Source organism: Narcine bancroftii, chromosome 2, assembly GCF_036971445.1.
Source record: "Narcine bancroftii isolate sNarBan1 chromosome 2, sNarBan1.hap1, whole genome shotgun sequence".
Lineage (NCBI taxonomy): Eukaryota > Metazoa > Chordata > Chondrichthyes > Torpediniformes > Narcinidae > Narcine > Narcine bancroftii.
The window spans coordinates 295,335,097-295,356,095 of record NC_091470.1 but is presented as its reverse complement, the minus strand read 5'-3'; the positions used below and the strand labels follow the sequence as shown (position 1 = coordinate 295,356,095).

At 37.0% G+C, this 20,999-nt stretch overlaps 1 protein-coding gene across 6 annotated transcripts in view; it reads left to right on the top strand.

The window, feature by feature from the left end:
• chd7 (chromodomain helicase DNA binding protein 7) overlaps positions 1–20,999 on the top strand; it is a 283,290-nt gene that overhangs the window by 232,263 nt on the left and 30,028 nt on the right. For all 6 annotated transcript variants that reach the window (XM_069921414.1, XM_069921413.1, XM_069921415.1 and 3 more), the window contains exons 25-30: positions 2,317–2,420; positions 9,330–9,459; positions 9,577–9,649; positions 9,849–9,906; positions 11,998–12,226; positions 17,814–18,022. In XM_069921414.1, the coding sequence (XP_069777515.1) occupies positions 2,317–2,420; positions 9,330–9,459; positions 9,577–9,649; positions 9,849–9,906; positions 11,998–12,226; positions 17,814–18,022 (803 nt within the window). The remainder of the gene's footprint in view (positions 1–2,316; positions 2,421–9,329; positions 9,460–9,576; positions 9,650–9,848; positions 9,907–11,997; positions 12,227–17,813; positions 18,023–20,999) is intronic.

The window sequence follows — 20,999 nt, the reverse complement described above, 5'->3', positions numbered from 1 at the left end:
TTCCCATGCAGGCTTAGATTATGTCATCCTGATCCTTTTACCTCTTCCCTCTTTCCCATCTATTATTCCAAATTCCTCTTGCAAGTGAAGCAGTCATTTACTTTCACTTCTCTAAATTTGGTGTATTTTTTTATTGTCTATTAGTAATAGACAATTACATTAGTAATATAGTCTCATGTATCTTGACAAAACCAAACACAGCACTTACATTCAGTCCACTGGTGACTGAGCTTCCAGTTGCTTCACAGTTTAACCATCCAACTTGCACTCTGACCCATCTGGTTTCTCGCACTGTTATTTTGAATGATGTCCAGCATAAGCTTGAAAGTTGCAGCCCTCTGCACCTGATGTATTATTTTCCAATTTCGGATAACCCACTTTGTCCAGATCGTACTGGATATTTAAATTACCCATCTGTGATATTGGTTCAGTTCTTCTCTCTATTAGCTCAGCCTAATCTTTGAACATGTCACACAGCCCTGCATTCAGCATCTTTTCACATTCCCTTGTCTGTAATCTCACTCTCTCACTCCCCTTGTCTTATAATTTTTCTTTTTTCCCCCCCCCCCCTGTCCACATTAACCCCTAACTGTATGACCTCTACAACTTTACCTATGGTAACGCTGGCTCTGCCTTATCGGAGATGTTCCAGTTGCCTTCTCCATCTCTCTATTACTCTAATTTAAAACTAACTAATTTTCTCTTTCCCAATGCTCATGAAGGATCTGAAATGTTCATTGTTTCTCTTTCCACAGATGATGCCTGACCAGCTGAAATTTTCCAGCATTCAGTGTTTCTATTTCAGATTTCCAGCATTGCAGTTTTTTTAAAAATTTTCATTGAAAGTTTAATAGACTTATTGGATAAAAGTGAAGTGTGTTCATTAATTGTTGCTGTACTGCTGTTTATTATTTGGACAGATTTTTTGAACTCTGGATTGGAAGTGCCATTTCAAAATTCGTTCAATTACAAATTAATACTAAGGCCAGCGTCAAAATACAAGAAGTTAATGTGCTTTTAGAATGTTAATGTTGACAACAAGTGAACTTCATTCTATAATTGTAAAGTATGTTTTGATGGAGAAAAAATAGATCATGTGCCCCTTGAAAGATGGTGGATTAGAGAAACAATGGGATTGAGATGAGTATTATTTGAAAATGGCAATACTGGTTAGTAAAATCAAATGAATGTTTTAAAATAATGGGATTTATTTCTAATGAGAGAAACTGAAAAGCAGAGAAATAATGTTGAATTTCTCCCAATAATAAATGTGAATCATTATGATTTCTGAAAAGGAAGCATTCATTGTAGATAAAGCAAAAATTATCAATTCAGTTCGCTGATCGCATATACAGAATCCTAATTCGAGTTCAATTGTGGAATTTAAAAAAAAAACCAGATGGACGAAGTAGAACCAACAGTGAGCCAGGTGCCATGCTTCTGGCACTGGAAGTGGAACTAGTTAACTTGGAGCTGGCTGCCAAGCCTCTTTATTTTCCGTGTGCAAGTAGAGTCCAAACAACAACCTCTATCAGCCTTAGCAGATTAGATTTTTTTTCACTTGTCCAATATTTCCTTGTTTGTAAGACCTGTTTCAAATTAAAATTAATGTTTTGTTTCATCATGAATAGATCCTAGATTTTATTTTAAATCTATGCTAAACCTATCTCAATCTCAATGGGAATTTAAGTTATGTACCTTTTTTCAAAAGTGCATAGTTTTTTTAAAAAAATGAATGTTTCAAAATTGTTTCTTCAGGATATGTTGAGTAGAGTAGAAATATTTACACCAGCAAAGAGATGATGTTAAGATTGTAAAATGTTTTGGGTGATTGAAGAGAGAATTTTGTTAATTTTCTCATCATTATAATCTCAGATCATTTTGTATCTGGTTACCTGCAATTAACAGGCAGCTTCTATTAGCCTTTTGTGACCCAAGCTCCCAATTTAATGCAGATTCCTTTTGAAAAAGATCTGAAATCTCTCCCCAATTTGATAGATTTGGGAGTAATACCTTATAAATTTAATTTAAATAATTTTGTTACAGAAACCTGTTGAAATAGCTTATTTTAAAAATAGTAAAATATTGTTGCATTAGAGCTTGAAGTCTAAAATCGGCATGTCTTAAAATTGTAAATCTTTTTGAAATTGCATTCATTAAGATTTTGACAATATTAATGAAAATGAAATGGCGTTTGCATTTTTGAACTTGCATTTTTGCATATTGTAGAAATTCCCATTTCAAGGTTGAACAAAAGGCTTCATTTTACTTTTGAAAAACAATTTTCATTTTCATGAAATGCCATTTTTCATCTAGTGATGTAGATATCTGGATCCCCGAAATCGATCATGGTGAACTTCCTACAGATTGGTGGGATCGGGAGGCTGATAAATGCCTTCTCATTGGAGTGTTTAAGCATGGTATGTAACTGCTTCTGTTTTTCTTTTATAATTTATAAATTCATTAATCAAAGTGTATTGTGTAAGTGGCATGGCACACAACCTCTACCAAGGTACCATTTTACCATTCTAGTTATTTTGTAAGTTAGCTGATGTTAGCCAGAATTTTCATGAAAAAACTATGGTCTTGGGCACAGAAGGAAAATTCAATTAATATTCCCCTTTCAGAATGCTGTCCAGCAATTAATATAGAAAGATGTGTATTTTGTGGATGTTGAGATGTCAATGCAAGGCTTGGGGTTGTAAAACCATGTTGAAATAGCTTGGATTTCACTGTCAAGGTGGGAAGGATTCCTTTTACTCATTCGAAGGATGGAGGCAGAGCATGAACATTAATTGCTCAGGAAAAGGTCATGGTAAGCTTTGAACCTCTGCAGTCCTTGAGTTACAGGCATACCCACAATGCTATACAGAGCAGACTCTGCAGAGGTGAAGGATTGATGATACATTTCCAAGTTAAAATGGTGTGAGGTTTGGCGGGTAGCTATTTTATGCTGTCACTGCCTTTGTCTCCTAGCTAATAGATTTTGTGGATTTGAAAGGTGCTGATTAAAGAGTTTTTTGGTGAATTATTGCAGTACATTCTGTATATGGTACAAACTGCAGCAACAACGTGTTAGTGTTTCGATTAAGAAGGCTTCTTTGTCCTGTATGTTGTTGAGCTGGTTGAGTATAGTTGAAGTTGCACCCATCCAGGCCAGTGATAACAGAATAATTATAAGCGTGATCCACAATATTGAAAGAACTAAAGTTGCATTATTTCATCAATGCTTTAGACCCTTGAAAGTGAGGTATCTGGGGTATAGGTGTTGAAGAGTGAAGTGATGTTTTCTGAAAGGAGTGGTCTCTTCAAAGTGTTGCAGAGGGGACGGGCAGATAAGTCATGATAACTAAACGTGCTAAAAATTTCACAAACAGTGAATGCCAGGTGCCTGGTCAATAGGTAGTACATTGCATTAAATTGGGGAATCCTCATGTTTCTGAGGAGGGACGTGTTTGAGAGCAAGTGCAAGAAATAAAACTGATGATTAAGGGAATTGTAATCTTAGAAGGGAATCAGAGCTGAAGAAAGGCTAATTTGATGTGGAGAAACACAAATTCTGCAAATGCAGATGACACAATCTTCAGTGAACTAAAAGAAACTGGTAGGACTCTGGTCTGGAGGCATCCATGGTTAAAAATGGTCAGTCGATATTTTAGGTCAGGGCTTTTTATTGAGTCTAGAGTGGGAAATGAAGAATCTAAAGGGGAGGGAGGAACAGGACATGAGAGGAAACTGGACAGCAGAAGGTAGGAGAAATGGGGAGGGGTGAGTTAGAGTTAGAAATGTAACGAAAAGATGGAAACAGTGGGAACCGACAGAGCTGCGAGTTGCCCAAAATTAGAAAATTCATTGTTTGTGCCATTGGGTTTACAACTGTGCTGTCAAGGAGGAAATATGATGTGTCGTTACTCAAGTTTGTATTTGGCGCCTCTGTCGATAAGTAAAACTAAGGACAGACGTGGTTATGGGAATGGTGAGGGTAATTAAAAACAGCTGACATCCAGGAAGCAAAAAGAAGACGTGAAATTGTTTTGGCAAATCATGAATGAAGGTATGTTAAGAGTAAAAGGATAGTAAGAGACGAAGTTGGTCCCCTAGAAGATCAAAGTGATCATCTGTGTGTGGAGCCTAACGAGATGGGGGAGATCTTAAACAGTTTTTTTTTGCATCAGTGTTTACTCAAGAAATTGGCATGGTGTATAAAGAAGGAAGGGAAACAAGCAATACAAGCATGGAATATATAGAGATTAAAGAGAAGAAAGTGCTTGCTCCTTTACAGTGAATAAAGGTATATAAATCCCCCAGGCCTAACATTATACTCCCTCAGACTTTGAGGGAGACTAGTGTAGAAGTTGCAGGGCCCTGGCAGAAATATTTAAAATGTCCTTAGCCACGGGTAAGGTGCCGGAGGATTGGAGGGCAGCTCATGTTCCGTTGCTGAAAAAAGGCTCCAAAAGTAAGCTGGGAAATTACAGGCCAGTGAGCCTGACGTTTGGAGTAGGTAAATTAATGGACGGTGTACTGAGAGATTGGCTATACAAATATTTGGACAGCCAAGGGCTGATTAAGGATGGTCAACATGGCTTTGTGCGTGGTAGGTCATGTGTAATGAATCTTGTAGAGTTAATCTTGAGGAGGTTACCAAAAAAGTGGATGAAGGAATGACTATGGGTGTTGTCTACATTGACTTTAGTAAGGCCTTTGACAAGGTTCCACATGGGAGGTTAGTTCAGAAGGTTCAGACACTAGGTATCAATGGAAAGGTTGTAAAATGGATTTGAAATTGGTTGAATTGGAGAAGACAGAGAGTGGTAGTGGATGATTGCTTCTCAAACTGGAGGCCTGTGATTAGAGGTGTGCCTCAGGGATTCATGCTCGGTCTATTGTTGTTTGTTGTCTATATCAATAATCTGGATGATAATGTGGTAAATTAGATGAACAAGTTTGCTGATGACACTAAGATTGTAGGTGTTATAGACAATGTGGAAGATTTTCAAAGCTTGCAATGGGATCTGGACCAATTGGAAAAATGTGCCAGAAAATAGCAGACAGAATTTAATGTAGACAAGTGTGAGGTGTTGCATTTTGGAAGGACAAAGCAAGGTAGGATGTACATAGTAAATGACAGGGCAGTGGGGAATGCAGAGGAACAAAGGGATCTGGGAATACAAATAAATAATTCCTTGAAAGTGGAGCCACATGTAGACAGTGTTGTAAAGAAAGCTTCTGGCTTCTTGGCCTTTGTAAATCAAAGTATTGACTACAGGTGTTGGGATGTTATGGTGAGGTTGTATAAGACATTGATGAGGCCAAATTGGGAATATTGTGTGCAGTTCTGTTCGCCAAACTAGAGGAAGGATATCAGTAAGATCAAAAGGATTGTGGAGAAAACTTACTAGGCTAATGCTGGACCTTAAAGAGTTGAGTTACAGGGAAAGATTAAACAGGTTGGGACTTTATTCCTTAGAATGTAGAAGAATTAGGGAAGTTTTGATGGAGGTTTACAAAATTATGAGGGGAATAGACAGAGTAAATGTGAGTAGGCTCTTTCAACTTGTATAGGGAGAGATAAATACAAAAGTACATGACTTTAGGGTAAAAGGTTTGGGGAGAACATTTGGGGGAACTTTTTCACTCAGAGTTTTAGCAGTTTGTAACAAACTGCCATCTGGTGTGGTAAATGTGGGCTCATTTAAGTGTTAAGAATATGTTGGATAGATGATGAATAGGAGTGGCCTGGAGGGTTATGGAATGGGTGTATGTCAGTGGGGCTAGAGGAATGATGTTTTGGCACAGACTATAAGGGCCAACTGGCCTGTTTTCTATGCTGTAGTTTTCTATGGTTCTAGCATGGACCTATAGATAGAGCTCAGGTGGCCAGTGAAGTGGTTGTGTAATCTATTTGGTATATCTGATGCAGAGGAGGCCAGTTGCCTGTGATCCCTGCAAAAACTAGAGAAGGGTGAGGAGTGGCTGGTGGTGGGATCTCATTGAAGTTGGCAAAAGTATTGAAAATGTGTCAATGTGGAGGCTGGTGGAGTGGATGGTGAGGATAAAAAGAACTCTATCCTTTCTTTCTTGTGGGGGGGGGGGGGGGTTTGGTGTTGGGTGAACAATATTCCAAAAACAGGATATTTAGGATATCATGCAGTGAAAAGACCTCGTCCTGGGAACAATTGTGGCAGAAGCAGGGGAATTGGGAGAAAAATATTGGTGGGTCAAGGTATAATCTAGAAAGCTGTGGGAATCAGTTGATTTATAGTAGGTATTCATAGTTTTTCTTCTGATAGGTACACTAAAAAATTGAGGGGGTGGGTGGGGGGAATGCGTCAGAAACAGTTCAGGCAAGTTTTAAGGCCGGTTTAAAAAATCAATGAAATTGATGTTCTGCAATGGTGCAGGAGGCAACACCAATGCAGTCATAGAAATAACAGCGGATGAGTTGGGGAGTGGTATTTAGTGGGTTTAGTCCAGGGACTGTTCCATGTACTTAACAAAAAGACAGACATTTAAGGGCCAGTGTGTGTAGCCGTGGCTATACTGGGTTTGGAGAAAATACAAGTCAAAAGATAAGTTATCACAGAAGAGAACAAATTCCTCCAAGTGGAGGTCCATGTTGGGTAGATAGAGAAAGAAGCAAATGTCCTTGAAACCTTCCTGATGGAGATTATTTATGTGATCATTATGTATTGTGTATTGTGTATTTTTGTGCATGCACCAGAGTCTGGAGAAATATTGTTTAGTTGGGTTGTATATGTAAAATCAGATAATAAGCTTGAACTTGAAAGAAAGTGTGTAGAGATTACATGTCCGTGGTGAAGATGAGGCAGTGGGGGATGGGAAGTTGGATCTTTTCAGAGGTGGAGAGCTTGAGTTGTCTCAGATGTATATGGGAAGGAACTGGATATGGCGATGGTGGGGAACACCAGATGGTGGTGAGATCTACAGAGATAAATCTGGTGGGTTAGGATCATGCGGAACCAATGGGTCTGTCACAGCAGTTCTGCTTGTGAATCTTGGTTAAGAGGTAGAAGTGGACAGTATGAAGTTGAGGGACTATTAGGTAGTGGCATGAAGATTACCAGAATCAATGTGATCTGTAATAGTGAGGGAGATTATATATTGATGACAGTGGGTTCCTGTTCCAGGGATAGAAATGAGGAGATGCCCAAGAGCTGACATCTGGCCTCTGCAGGGTAGAGGTCAGTTCACCAGCCTACAGCTGCACCTCCTTTATCTGCAAGTTTAAACTTTGGGTTGCTGTAGAGTGATTGGAGATCAGCATGTTCAGAAAGGATCAGACATTGTGGTTGGGGGTGGGGTGAGGTGGGGAGGTCCAGGCAGTTGATGTCCATTCAACAATTATAGATAAAAGGGTCAAGAGCAGGGAACTTGCTGGAGGGGTGAGTCAAAGAGGAAGAGACTGACAAAAGGATTATTAGTGGGGGGGGGGTGTTGGAACTCCTTGTCTTATAAAGAGGTGGTAGGAGAGGCATTCAGAATGTTGGTCAGAGGTATAAAGGAGAGATCTTTACTGAGCACAGACCATTTGACAGGGATATATCTAAGTGATGGTAAAGACAGTAGAAGTTGGGGAAAAAGTCAGGTCATCAGTGGACTTTATGAGGTGGAGGAATGGGCTTTCAAGAAGGAAAGGAAGGGGAATAAGAGCTGTGGAAGCAAGATATGAGATTGGAGTGATGATTGGAAGTAAAGCTGGCTCGTGGGCAAGGATGGAACGGGTGAGTGTTTTTTGTGGTACAGTCAGAATCACAGGAGGCGACCTGGGTAAGTCTGAGTGAGCAAGACTCTCATGATGCAGAGGGCCCCAAATATGGTGTGGCACAAGTTTGGCATTGTTTGATGGGCCCCAGGCACAAGGCTGGTGTTGGGGCTGTCCCAAGTCCAGAGTGATATTGTTGGCCCTGACTGTGGGACGAGCACACTGCTTTTGCAGTGCTTGGTAGATGTAAGAAACTGGAAAAACTGTTGATTGAAGGAATGGATCCAGTGGAGGATTAAGTAGAATTCAGGCAGTGGTACACGTTATGAGTGAGGACAGAGAAAGTGAGAGAGTGTCCAAAAGCAACTGCACATTACCATGTAAGGCTCAAAGGGGGAATTGAATGGTGCAACAAGGATAGAATGTAGCAAATTTGACCTCAGGAAAATATACAAATTTCTACTATTCTTGTTTTACTCTTGTTGAAACACTTGAATGTTTGTGGTTGAATTACATAGATGCTATCCAAGATAATTTTGCAAATTTAATAATGAAGATTCGAATATATATTGTAAAATTATTTTACAAAATACATCTATTTAATTAATTAAACTGCAACTATCATTCCCACCATTGCTCCTCTTGTTCTTCTTCTGTGCTCTAGCCCTGCATTGGAGGGAATGGGAGCTTAACCTTCGCTATTAATCTGTATAAGTGCCTCCTGGGCTTTGTTCCAAGTAGTATTTCACAAATGTCAGCACTGAGACTTTCCCCATTCCCTGTTGTGGAATATTGTCTTGTTAACTCTGAACCACTAGGATGCAGATCAGCCACGATGTATACAAAGAGCAATTCCTAATCATAATCCAAATTCACTCGAGGTCACAGTAGAATTCTCTAGTGGGTGCCCTGACTAGGGAGGTAGAATGATGGCTTATAAAACCTTTCATGATTACAATTTGGCTTGAGGCTCAAGAGTACTTAAGAGTGGTGTGTCACAGTGCAGAACCTAATTGAATTATGCTGTTTCTGATTCACTGAGGTAGTGTGGCTTGTGCTCCAACTGAAACAAGTCTTGCCTCACAATTGTTTTCTGATATTTTATGAACTTACATTTTTTTTAGCATACCAGATTAATAGAAGTGCAAGATGCTGCTAATTCACTCTCATTATAAGTCAAATTTATTGGTTGATTTTTTTTTTGCATCCAAATCAGGCAACATGGCTGCTGCTTGATTGATTAGTTATGTACAGATTTCAGAATGGGAATTAATAAAAAGTGAAATTGTTTCTGTACAATTTAACTCCAATTTCCAATTGGGTAATTAACTTTAGACAATAATTTTGTGAATTATTAAATGAGTGTTTGTTACAATATTAAATCATAATTTGGGAAGTAAGAATATTCAATAAAATGCTGAGCTGTAACGTAACTTTAATTACAGGAAATTATTGTCAAACTTGAGTAAATTGAATTGCTGAAATCTGCTAACTTGTGCATTAGTAGAAAAGGCTGTGTTTTATCTTGTGAAAACAAAAGTTAATTGATATAGTTCATAGATTAAAGCTTGTGGTTTAAGAAAATCTTGTTTTTTGTGTGCAGGCTATGAAAAGTACAATTCTATCAGGGCAGATCCTTTATTCTGTTTCCTCGAGCGGGTAGGGATGCCTGATGCAAAGGCCATGGCTGCTGAACAGAGGGGAACAGATGTGCTGGCAGATGTTAGTGATGGGTAAGTTGTGCTTTTGAGACCATTTACAATGCAACGCCCTCCCAACTCACCCACTCTACCGTTCAATAAAAGCAGCAGCATCAAGAGTATGACTTTTAATTAAAGATGTTCTTTCAGTGTTGATTTTGACAGAGAGGAAGAGGATCCAGAATATAAACCAGGCAGAATTCCATTCAAAGATGAAATGGATGTGAGTATAGTTAACGAAACTATAAGATTCCATTTGTAAATTTTGATTTCAATTATTTGAGTTCCTATTTTTGTTGATGTGGATATCACAAACTAATTTTTTTTTTAGAAGGAATGTTTTGAACATGAGTATTTTACCTTTGGAAAAGTGCAACAATCCAAAATCTTGTGCAAATATCTTAATAGATAATTTTTTGCAGGAATTTGAGAATTCTCCACAAGATGACAAAGAAGAATGTATGGATACTGTTAATACAGGTGAGGTCATATGTAGTGGGAGAGGGAATTTGTAAAGCATTTTGATAGCCAATAGTAATGTCTCCGCGCAGTAGACAATCTGAATTTCTGTTATGCATTAAACTCTGTGATTGCAATCTAAGCATAGAATTCATGACCACTCCACATATGTTCTCGTCTAGTAATTTAAGTTATAAAAACTGTAGACAATGAAATCTTTAGCTGAATGCTGGACATCCTCAAAGCAAGTGGGGAAAAAGATCAGAAATTAAAATGAGAAATATAGCTTTGATATGTGAAATAAGCTTGCAGGTTAAAATTATGTATTTTAGAATGTTACAGAATCCAAGTTATTGATGGAGATCTGGTATAATTTAGCATTAATTTTGTCCAAATTCATGAGTTAAATGCTAAATTTATAGGCCAAAATGAATGTCTTTATTTTTGGTAACAGTCAAAAAAATAATGTGGTTGCATAAATGGTTTAATGGATGAAATTATGTACAGATATTGTGTATTGAGATATGATGATTATCTTTTCATGAAGACTACCATTTAAATAGCATTAATAGCGAGGTATTCTTTTTGTATGGAGGGGGGAGGGGGAAGAATGCTGATGGCATGGATGTGAAAGTACAGCCAAGATCATTCAGATAATTGTTAGTTTTGTCCTGCAGTAAATTTAAGTAATACATTATATAAAACTGGATTTGAATTGTTGTTTCCCATAGAAAAACATTTTTAAAAATGTTTATATGTATTCTCCAAGTAGTGATATGGATGTGAGCAAAATACAGGCATACCCTATATAACTCTTGTTTCGAACAGCATAGGTTTTTGATATAACGTGATTTGAAATTTTTGACCTGCATTTTTAAAATTTGTAACATTAAAATTTTATTGTTGTTGGTATTTAAATTGCCTCATAATACTTTGCAAAACTCTAGTTTAAAATATTTGAAATATAGCTGCTGTGCTGTGGAATAGAGAGCATTAAGTGGCTGTGTTGAAAGTTATTGCTGACCCCACTGTGATTAGGCTCCCTGCACTATCCTGTAGCATGCTGCCTTACACTGATAGGAATCTGGGGTTTTTTTTTGTCTCTGCTCTGGTGTGGCAGACCAGCAAGTTTCCAAACCTCTGAACAACACCAGTTTGTATGGAGGGGAACCCTTGGAATTTACTGTGGAATAGAGAGAGTTAAGTGGCTGTGTTGAAAGTTATTACTCACCCTGCTGTGATTGGGCTCCCTGCACTCTCCTGCGGTGGTACTGATCTAACTTTGATGAAAGTCTCTTGGGCGATTTGACACAAATGTACATTAGACAAATATTTTCTTAAATAAAGATCTATTGCCAATAAAAATCAGTTTTATATTCCCTTTTATAGGATTAGAACATATTACATTAAAGTGCATTGTAATGATGCTTTGAACGGTCCAGTTTTCCATAGCACTGAACTTGCTTGGAACGCATTAACCGTGTTATACAGGGTATTCCTGTACTATGAAAGCTTGGGATATGAAATAAAAATTAAATGCTGTAGCAAGATGCCAAGTAGAAACCACATGCTAGAATGTATCATAAAATTGCTATTTGTTGTAAAAAGTAGTGATGATTAGACATTTATAAAAACATAAATCTAAGAAGAGATTGAGGAGAGTCGGAAAGGAATTTTGCAGGGTAATGTGCAAGATTTCTGGTACAAAGTATCTTTTTTTTGCCATGTCCTAATTAGTGCTAGTGTCTGATCACACAAACATTCTGTCCTTGAATCAATCTTGAACAACATGCAGAAATTGCTGTGATCTTAGTATTTTGATAATTCATACAAAACCAAATATTTTAAATAAAATATGTAAATAAATATTTTAAAGTCCTGTTGTACAACTTTTTATAGTGATTGATTCATTACTACTTCATTATTAGTATAGATTTATGGAACAACTAATACAAATGAAACATGAATTAGATCAACAGTGATAGAACAGATTTTGGATCAGCCAAAGGATTTAGTTGTACATTTTTTTTTCCGAATGTGCAGGATTTGAGCTGTCTACGGGATTAGACACAAATTGTATGACTGAGTATACTGAATATAACATTTTTACAGACAAACAACTGGATCAAGATGATGAATCAGATAAACTCTATTGGCCCAACACATCAGTTCTTACGACACGCCTGCGCAGGCTTATCACAGCTTATCAACGCAGCTACAAGAGGGAGCAGATGAAATTAGAAGCACTGAACAAAAGTGACCGTCGCAGACGGCGGCCAAGAGATGAAGTGAGAGCTCGAGAGGCAGAAAGAAATGCAGCCATATCTGAGAAGCGTCAAAGGTAAAGCATGAATTTTGCACTTAATCTGGATTTCTGAAGTATGCATCATTCTTTGGAACACTTGTCTGTGGCATTATCTAGCACGTTAAATATGCACTTGATGCATTAATAGTATATCATGCATGAACCAAAGAAGCCTAAAGGTCAGTGAGATCCCATACCTATACTTTTCTTTTTGGAAGGAAGCTGTTAGATAGAAAAATAAGAACTAATTTCCCCTCAAAAGAGTACACATCTTTAGCTATCACACAAGCAAATTGTGCTGAACATTTATAATGTGTCATGATTCAAAGTCAAATAAAACAAGACAAAATGGAAAATAATTCTACATGTAACAATGGACTTGGTAGAAATTGGTTGTGCAATTTAATATACACCAGGACGAAGAACAATAATCTTGTATTCATTAATGGGAAAAATAAAGTTATAAAATAATCATTGGGATTTGGCATTTTAAGAGCACATGGAATAGATGTATAATCAGTTCATTCCTTGAATCAATTCTAATGCTCAATACTCCAGTTTTTTTTTTGTGTGGTCAATTTGGCTAGCATTTCTTCCATAGAACAGAAGCTGTAAAGTTGAGTGGTTTTCTTTTGGTTTGTGCTACATTTTGTGCGTTCTTGTCTGAAGCCCCTTTTACATAGAGATCCCACTTAATTAGCGTGTGAGCGATCTGTATTTAAAGACAGCTCGGGTTGTTCATACTGAACCAAGGAAAACCAGGTCAGTCCAATCTTTTTAGCAACCTGGCATCCTGGAGCAAAAGGAGTCAGGACCTGCAGCATTTTAGACAGAAGCAGATGTGAAAAACATTGGCTCTTATACTACCTACCTTGGCGGGTAATACACAGGATGAAAATGACTCCCCATCCCACGTTTCTTGCATTCACACAGATAAGTGAAGAAATTAAAAGGTGGTTAATTCCTGTCTTTTAACAGGGATATGAAATTAATCACTAGTTCTGAATGTGCAGAGCTAGGGGCGGCACGGTTGACGTAGTGGTTAGTGCAACACCTTTACAACGCCAGTAAAGTAAATTTTATTGAAATGTTCACGGAAAGTTCAGAAAAGAGAGAAAACTTAGGAAAATAATAGCAAGATGGAGGCTCTATTCTAAGAGGGAGAATGGTGCCCGGAGAGGAGTGTCTATAAAAGATGGCGCTGAAGGGAGGGGTTCTTCTTCCTTGAGAGCTTCTGCAGGCTTTCAGGGTTTCCTGTTTACATCACCGTCAGGGCAGGGATATTGTATGTGATTTTTAAAGGGGAAAGATCTCTATTTAAATAATCAAAAAGGTTTTGTTGTTAAACAATATTTGTTTAAAAAATCAATATGGATAGAACGTAAAATTTATTAATCTTAATGTTAATGGGATAAACGGGTTGGTGAAAAGGAGGTGGATCTTGGCATACCTAAAATAATTAAAAGCAGATATAGTCTTTCTACAAGAAATGCATCTTACCAAATTAGAACATGCTAAATTTAAAAGAGGATGGGTGGGACAAGTAATATCTCTTCATTTGGCACAAAAGCAAGAGGAGTAGCGATTCTAATTAATAAAAAATATACCACTATTGATATATGGAGGCAGCTTAACCGTAGAAAAAGACTATTCGTTGTACTCAAAGTGCATGATTCATACTCAAGGAATGATTTGTTTTTAATGTCTGCTCAGTTAAAAAGTAGAGTGGTAAAAATAGAATATTTGGTGAGACTCTTATCAGATCATTCGCCATTAACTTTAACTATTGCAATAATAGAAAATCAAGAAAATGTATACAGATGGCATTTTAATGCCATACTGTTGAAAAGCAAGGACTTTTGTGAGTTTATTAAGAAACAGATAGAACTATTCTGTGAAACTAACCTTTCTTCTACTGATAATAACTTTTTTAATATGGGATACGTTTAAAGCTTAACTAAGAGGACAAATTATTTCATACAAATCTTGAGAATGTGCTACAAAGTTGGATGATTTAGGGAAAGGTATAATGAAATTAGAAAAATAATATCAGATAACAGGGTCACGAAAAATATAGAATGTTAAAGAATAAAAAATTGAAATATAGCACATTACAGATGTATAGAATAGAATTTTTTTTAAACTAAACAAATATTATGAATTAGGGGAACAGGCACAAAGCATTATCTTGGCATTCAAAGGCAGAGAAGTCATCTATAATAATAAGTGCAATAAAAACAGAGGTCAATTTTATAACAATCAAAAATAAATAATCTTAGACAATGTCCTATGAGACTATTAATCAGAATTATTAGATGAAAATTAGATAAATGAATTTTTAATAAATGTTGTACTTCCAAAATTAGAAGTTAGAGAACGAATTGATCTAGATGCCTTTTTCACATGAGAAGAAATTAGAAAGCCTTGGGTACTTTACAAGCTAACAAATCTCCAGGAGAGGATGGGTTTCCTTCTCCCACCCCCAAGTTCTACAAACAATTTATTGATACCTCTTCTGATGGATGTATTGGACTGGATGGTGGAGACTCATACCCTCCCGGAAATCTTTGTCAACTGCTATAATTGCAGTGTTACCAAAGAAAGGTGGAGATCCATTAAAAACTTCATCACATGGACCTATATCACTTCTCAATGCTAATTATAAAATATTGGCAAAGGCATCAGCTAATAGGCTGAGACAATATCTTCCAAAATTAATACATGCAGATCAGGTGGGATTTGTCAAAAAAAGACATTATTCAAATAGTCTAAGTAGATTATAATATAATAGATATGGAAAAATAAAAGTTGAATCCAAGTATAACCATCTCTCTCAATGCAGAAAAAGAATTTGATCAATTAGAATGGGCTTTCTTATTTAAAGCATTGGAAAAATTTGGTATTGGCAGAAAATTTATAAACTGGATAAGAACTCTTTATCATAAACCACAAGCCAAAATTATAACTAACAATCAGATGCTAATGGTTTTTCTCTTAAGTAGATCAAGTAGACAGAAGTGTCCTGTGCTTCTGGCACTTTATATCCTAGCAATTGAACCATTGGCGGAGATTATAAGGAGAGATCCGGATATTAAGGGCTTCAAAGTTGGACAGAAATAACTTAAAATTAGTTTATTTCCTGATGGTATGCTATTATATATGTCTGTCCTGGCTGAATCCTTGAAAAGTATCAGGATATAAAATAAAAATGGACAAGAGTGAGATAATACTGTTGAAAAATTTTGATTATGAAAGATATTAAAAAGATAGTAGATTTAAATGCAAGATAGATGGAATGAAATATTAATTTACAGAACATATAAATTTAATTACTCTCTTTTAGAAAAAATAGAGAAAGATTTACAGAAATGGTAAGACCTCCTGATTACTTTAGTTGGAAGAGTAAATTGTATTAAAATGAAGGTGATGACAAGATTACATTATCTTTTTATAATCGTTGCCTATTGCACTACCTAAAAATTTATTTAAATTATTGAATAATTACATAAGGCAATGCCAGTGGAATAACAAATTGCAGAGAATTTCATTGGAAAAGCTAACATGGGATTATAAATTGGGAAGAGTTAGATTTCCTGTCTTTAAGAAATACTATTTATCACCACAACCAAGATTTTTATAATTTTTTGAAGAAGACAGTCCTCCTTCTTGGATCTGAATAGGATTGAATTCAATAGAAGAAGAATCAGAGAAGGATTTTATTTATAAATGGAATGCTAAGTTAATAACAAAAAATGGATTACCCTGTATTAATTCATATGATTAGAATATGGCAAGAAATAAATGAATGTATTGGGGAAAAAAATTATATAATTAAGAACACCATTATGTAAAAATGTGTTCTTGCCTATGAATCTGGGTAACAAAATATTGAATTCATGGTATGGCCAAGGAATAAGATATATTGATGACTGTTATGTGGAGGGAACTCTTATGTCTTTTGAACAGTTAAGAAAATACAGAATGGGCTCAATAATCCAATTAAGAGAAAAATAGTTTTGGCTTATATTAAAAAGTTGAAAGTTGATATTGCTTTTTTGCAAGAGACACATTTAACTGAAAAGGAGCATCAGAAATTAAAAAGAGATTGGAGTGGTCAGGTTATAGCTTCTTTTAATTCTAAAGCAAGAGGTGTAGCTATTTTGATTAATAAGAAATTATAATCTAAGTTGGTATCAATTGTTGGTAGGCTTTTGGTCATAAATTGTAAAATGTGTTTGGAATCTTGGACACTTATGAATATCTATGCCCCTAAATGTAGATGATGAGAAATTTATACTAGATTCCTTTCTTCACTTTTTCATTTGCCTGCATCAAATTATGATTGGAGGTAATTTTAATTGTTGTTTGGATCCATTATTAGATAAATCTCCGAAAACAGTAACTCGGACTAAAATGGAAAAAGTTATTAATGTTAATGAAAGAAATTAATTTAGTTGATATATGGAGAAGATTAAATCCTAAGGAGAAAGACTTTTTGTTTTATTCATTTCGATATGATTCTTATCCTAGAATAGATTTATTTTTTAATATCATCACAACTACAAGGTCGTGTTATATCTGCTGAATATAAAAGTAGAATATTATCAGATCATTCTCTTTTATTAATAACATTTACAGACTCAGAAAAGATAGGTACTACATATTGATGGAGATTTAATTCTTTATTGTTAAAAAATGTTGAATTTTTAAATTTTATAAGAGATCAAATACAGCAGTTTTTGAAAATAAATCCAGATTCAGTTAATAGTAAGTTTGTTTTATGGGATGCAATAATGGAAAGATGTTGGTCTGATTGATGTTTGGATAGCATAACATCATTTATAAATGCAAGATATAGATTAATGCAGTATAATTTTTTAATACCAATTATATCTCACACCACAGAAGTTGCATAAATCAAAATCTGTAATAACCGAAATGTGTTTTAAGTATGGGATTGAAATAGGAATATGGTTATATGTGAAGGAGAGACCTTTCTGACAGGATATTACTGAAATATTAACAAGGATTGCAGGGGTGGCCTTCACGGGCGCCCCAGAGGTTTATCTTTTGGGCAACTTCATTGAAATAAGTAACAAACTAACTAAATTCCAAATTTCATTTGTTAAAATAGCCTTAGCAATGGCTAAGAAGTGTATTGCAATTATGTGGAAATCCGACTCCCCTCTACATATAGCACGATGGACTGCCGAGATGAATAGTTGCATACCTATGGAAAAAATTACATACAACTTAAAAGAACAAATATGACATATATATCAGTCATATTTGGATCATATAGGGGCCCAATTGTAATTATAAATACAATAATAAAAAAGACAGTAATAGATGTTGCTATAGTATAAATGTAAGTGACTTCCCCATGTAAAATTTTTAATAATCAATATAAATATGAGCCCTGATGCTATGTGGGTTTATATTGTGAAAGGGATAGTGGAGGGGTTGTTTTTTTAAATTTTTTTTGTAGTGTTTCATATGTACATTTATGTAAAAAGAAATTAAATAAACACTGACAGTATCTTGTGGTTACCTTTATAATCAGTTGACTATCAGAAGATTTCAATGTTGAAATGTTTTTTATCAGGATATTTTTGTTATCTAGGTGGACCAGGAGGGAGGAGGCAGACTTCTATCGTGTTGTATCAACTTTTGGTGTTGTATTTGATCCTGTGAAGAAGCAATTTGACTGGAGCCAATTCCGTGCCTTTGCTAGACTGGACAAAAAGTCTGATGATAGTTTGGAAAAGTACTTCAACTCCTTTGTGACTATGTGCAGAAAAGTGTGTCATATGCCTCCAAATCCAGATGAAGGTAAGATATTGCTGCAGGGACATATGGCAAGCTGACCGATAAACACAGTCTACTGGTATAATGAAAACAAAATGTTGAAATACTCACAGGTCAAGTAATAAATGTGAAAAGAGACCCTTCACCAGAATTGAAGAAGGCAGATTTATAAAAGAAAGGTAATTTTAAGTTTCAGGATTGGTGGTAGGAGGAATGGAATATCTGATCAGGTGAAACCAGATCAAATGTGTTAATGGGGGAGTTTGAGAGTAATTGTTTTCTCTTGTATTGCTGATGGCATAAGTATGAGGCATGCCCATAAGGTCATGCTGTACTCATGGAGACAGAAAAATTGAGACTATCATATCTATACTGCCACTGAGAAGTGGGAAATTTGCACAAATTTCCCACAATGCAGGCTGTGTAAAAAAACAAAAACGTCAGGACAGAAATTAGTAGCTAATTTCCATCCTGGCATTTTTCCTGCAGGAAGGATTTTTGCAGCCAGCCTGCAGTCTAAATTGAACTACAGGCTGAACACAACAATACACCCGACCGCCTCACTCCTAGCCCCACCATCCGTTTCCCCCCTCCACCGCCCCAGGCTGTCCATGGGGCCCCACCGCCCCAATCTAACTCCTGACGTGGCAGCAGGGGTGCAGTGCTGTCAAACCTGGAGTTCACCAGAGCACCACACCAGCTTGCAGCAGCGGCTCAATACAGGAGCAATGGCTGTCTTCCTTACCCATAATCCCCCACTCAGCTGGAACCACTCTGCCAGCGCCAGGGATACGCAGAGCAGATCCAGCTGTGTGGGGCGTTGTGGGTAAGAAAGACGGCCATTGATCCAGCCGTGGCCTCCTCTCCCACCAGGTGCTCAAGGTTGAGAGTCACCTTTCCCCCAAAGATAAGAGAGAGCGCCCACAAGGATGGGGTGGGGAGGGGGGTATCTCTGTCTGAAAACGGAGAATATGTGCACAACATTTTAAAAACTCAGTTATATTTGGAGGTAATTTTCATTCAACCTATCCCCACTCCCCACCTCAAAACCTTAGCCTTCAAAATCACCGCAACTAAGTGTAAACACCCTGTCTGTGTGAACAGCCATTGCAGAGGTAAGTATGCTAATTTATGTTGGTGATATGTAAAAACCACAAAAGATGTACTGTGATCAGAAATGGCCAGTTCTGATGCAGATATGTCCTGACCTGAATAGTCCCAACATTTTCTGTTTCTATTTCAGATTTCCAGGAACTGCACAATTTTTTTTTAGTTTCAAAGTTTTAAGGGGATAAATAACTTCATTCTTCTGCAGATCATAAGAAATAGAACCAGTAATAAGTCGACCATTTGAGACCTTCGAGGCCAATCTCCCATTCATGGGTGATTTAGTTGCAATTTCAACATTAATTTCCTCCCTCATTTCCATCGCCCCTGATTTCTCTCGAATCCAGAAATCTTTTTGACCTCAGTTTTAAATGAAGTCTAGGCTAGGCCTCCACAGTTCTCCAGGATTACCAAAGATTCACCACCCTGTGATTCAATAAATTTCTTTTGCATGACTCCTAAATGGCGATCTCATTATGAGACCAAATATCCTCAGAGGAAAATTCTTCCTCATTCATCCTATTGGATCCTCCTAAGAATTTTGTTTGTTTAAGTGACACTGCCTCTCATTCTTCTAACCCTAGGAAATTGAGGCCTAATCTACCCAATTTATCCTCACATGTTAGACACCATTCCAGGTACCAATTGGCTGAATTTTCACTGTATTTCTCCTCTTATAGCAATTGAATTTTTTTTTTGCATAAGAGGACCAAATTTATATTCAGTACTCTTGGCATTATCTCACCAAAACACTTATAGCAAGATGTCTACTCTTGATCTCAAACTTCCTGCAATTAAGGTTGGCATACCATTACCCTTTCTTATTGTTTGCTGTACCTATATGTTTAATGATTTGTTTACAAGGGCATCCTGATATCTTTCTGCAACATTTCCCAATCTCTCATCATTTTAGGAAAAAAAAGTTCTGAAGTGGGCAAAATGATAACTTTCTGTATTGTAATTCATTGGCCACGTTGTTGCCATTCGATTGGGATATACCCCTTGAAGCCTTTCTGTATACTCATCTCTACTTGTGTTCCCATTTAATTTCATATCATTCCCCAAATTGGAAATGTTGCATTTGGGCTTCTCAGTCAAATCACTCATGTCGCCTATGAATAGTTGGGAACCTAGTACCATCCATGCAGTGCAACTGTGGTCACATCCTGTGAACCCGAAAAGGAAAATTTTGTTCTGACTCTAATTATTAATATACTCATACATTACTCGTAAGAAGTCCTTGTGCTTTAAGCTCCTTCACCTATCTTTGAGAACTTGCCAAACTCTTCAGAAAACCCAGTGATATTCATCGCATCTACTGACTCTCTGTCATCTGCTGTACAAAATACAGATGCCTAAATTTTATCCGGGATCATCGGGGACGGACACCTGCATTGTTTGGAATCTTTCGGATTTCAGAATCATTTTGATTTTCTCCCCTTTAAGCCCACCCGAGTCGCACTGGCATCTCCCTCCCCCCCCCCCACCTCACCTGCCCGAGTCGTGCTGCCGTCTCTCCCCCCCTCGTCTGACCGAGTCATGCTGCCGTCTCTCGCGACTGAGCTGTGCTGCCATCACAAGTCCCACTGCTATCTCTCTCTCTCTCTGTCCCCTGTTGTGCTGGCACAGTGATTTCCGCTGTGTGGGGGTTTATAGGTAGCAACAATGGACATTGAGCTGCTGCCAAGCCGACTTAAAACTCCACAGTGTTGGACAGGCATCGGTATAGGCGATTTGGAGGCGTTGGGATACACAGGAGTTAAGCTAGGGTCATGTTTGGTGTCAAACTCCATCTTTGAGCAGACATCATCTACAGAAAAAAAATGCTGGTTTTTGGAGGTTGCCAGTTTTCAGACTCCAATAGATGAATCCAACATGATTTCTCTTTCTTTTC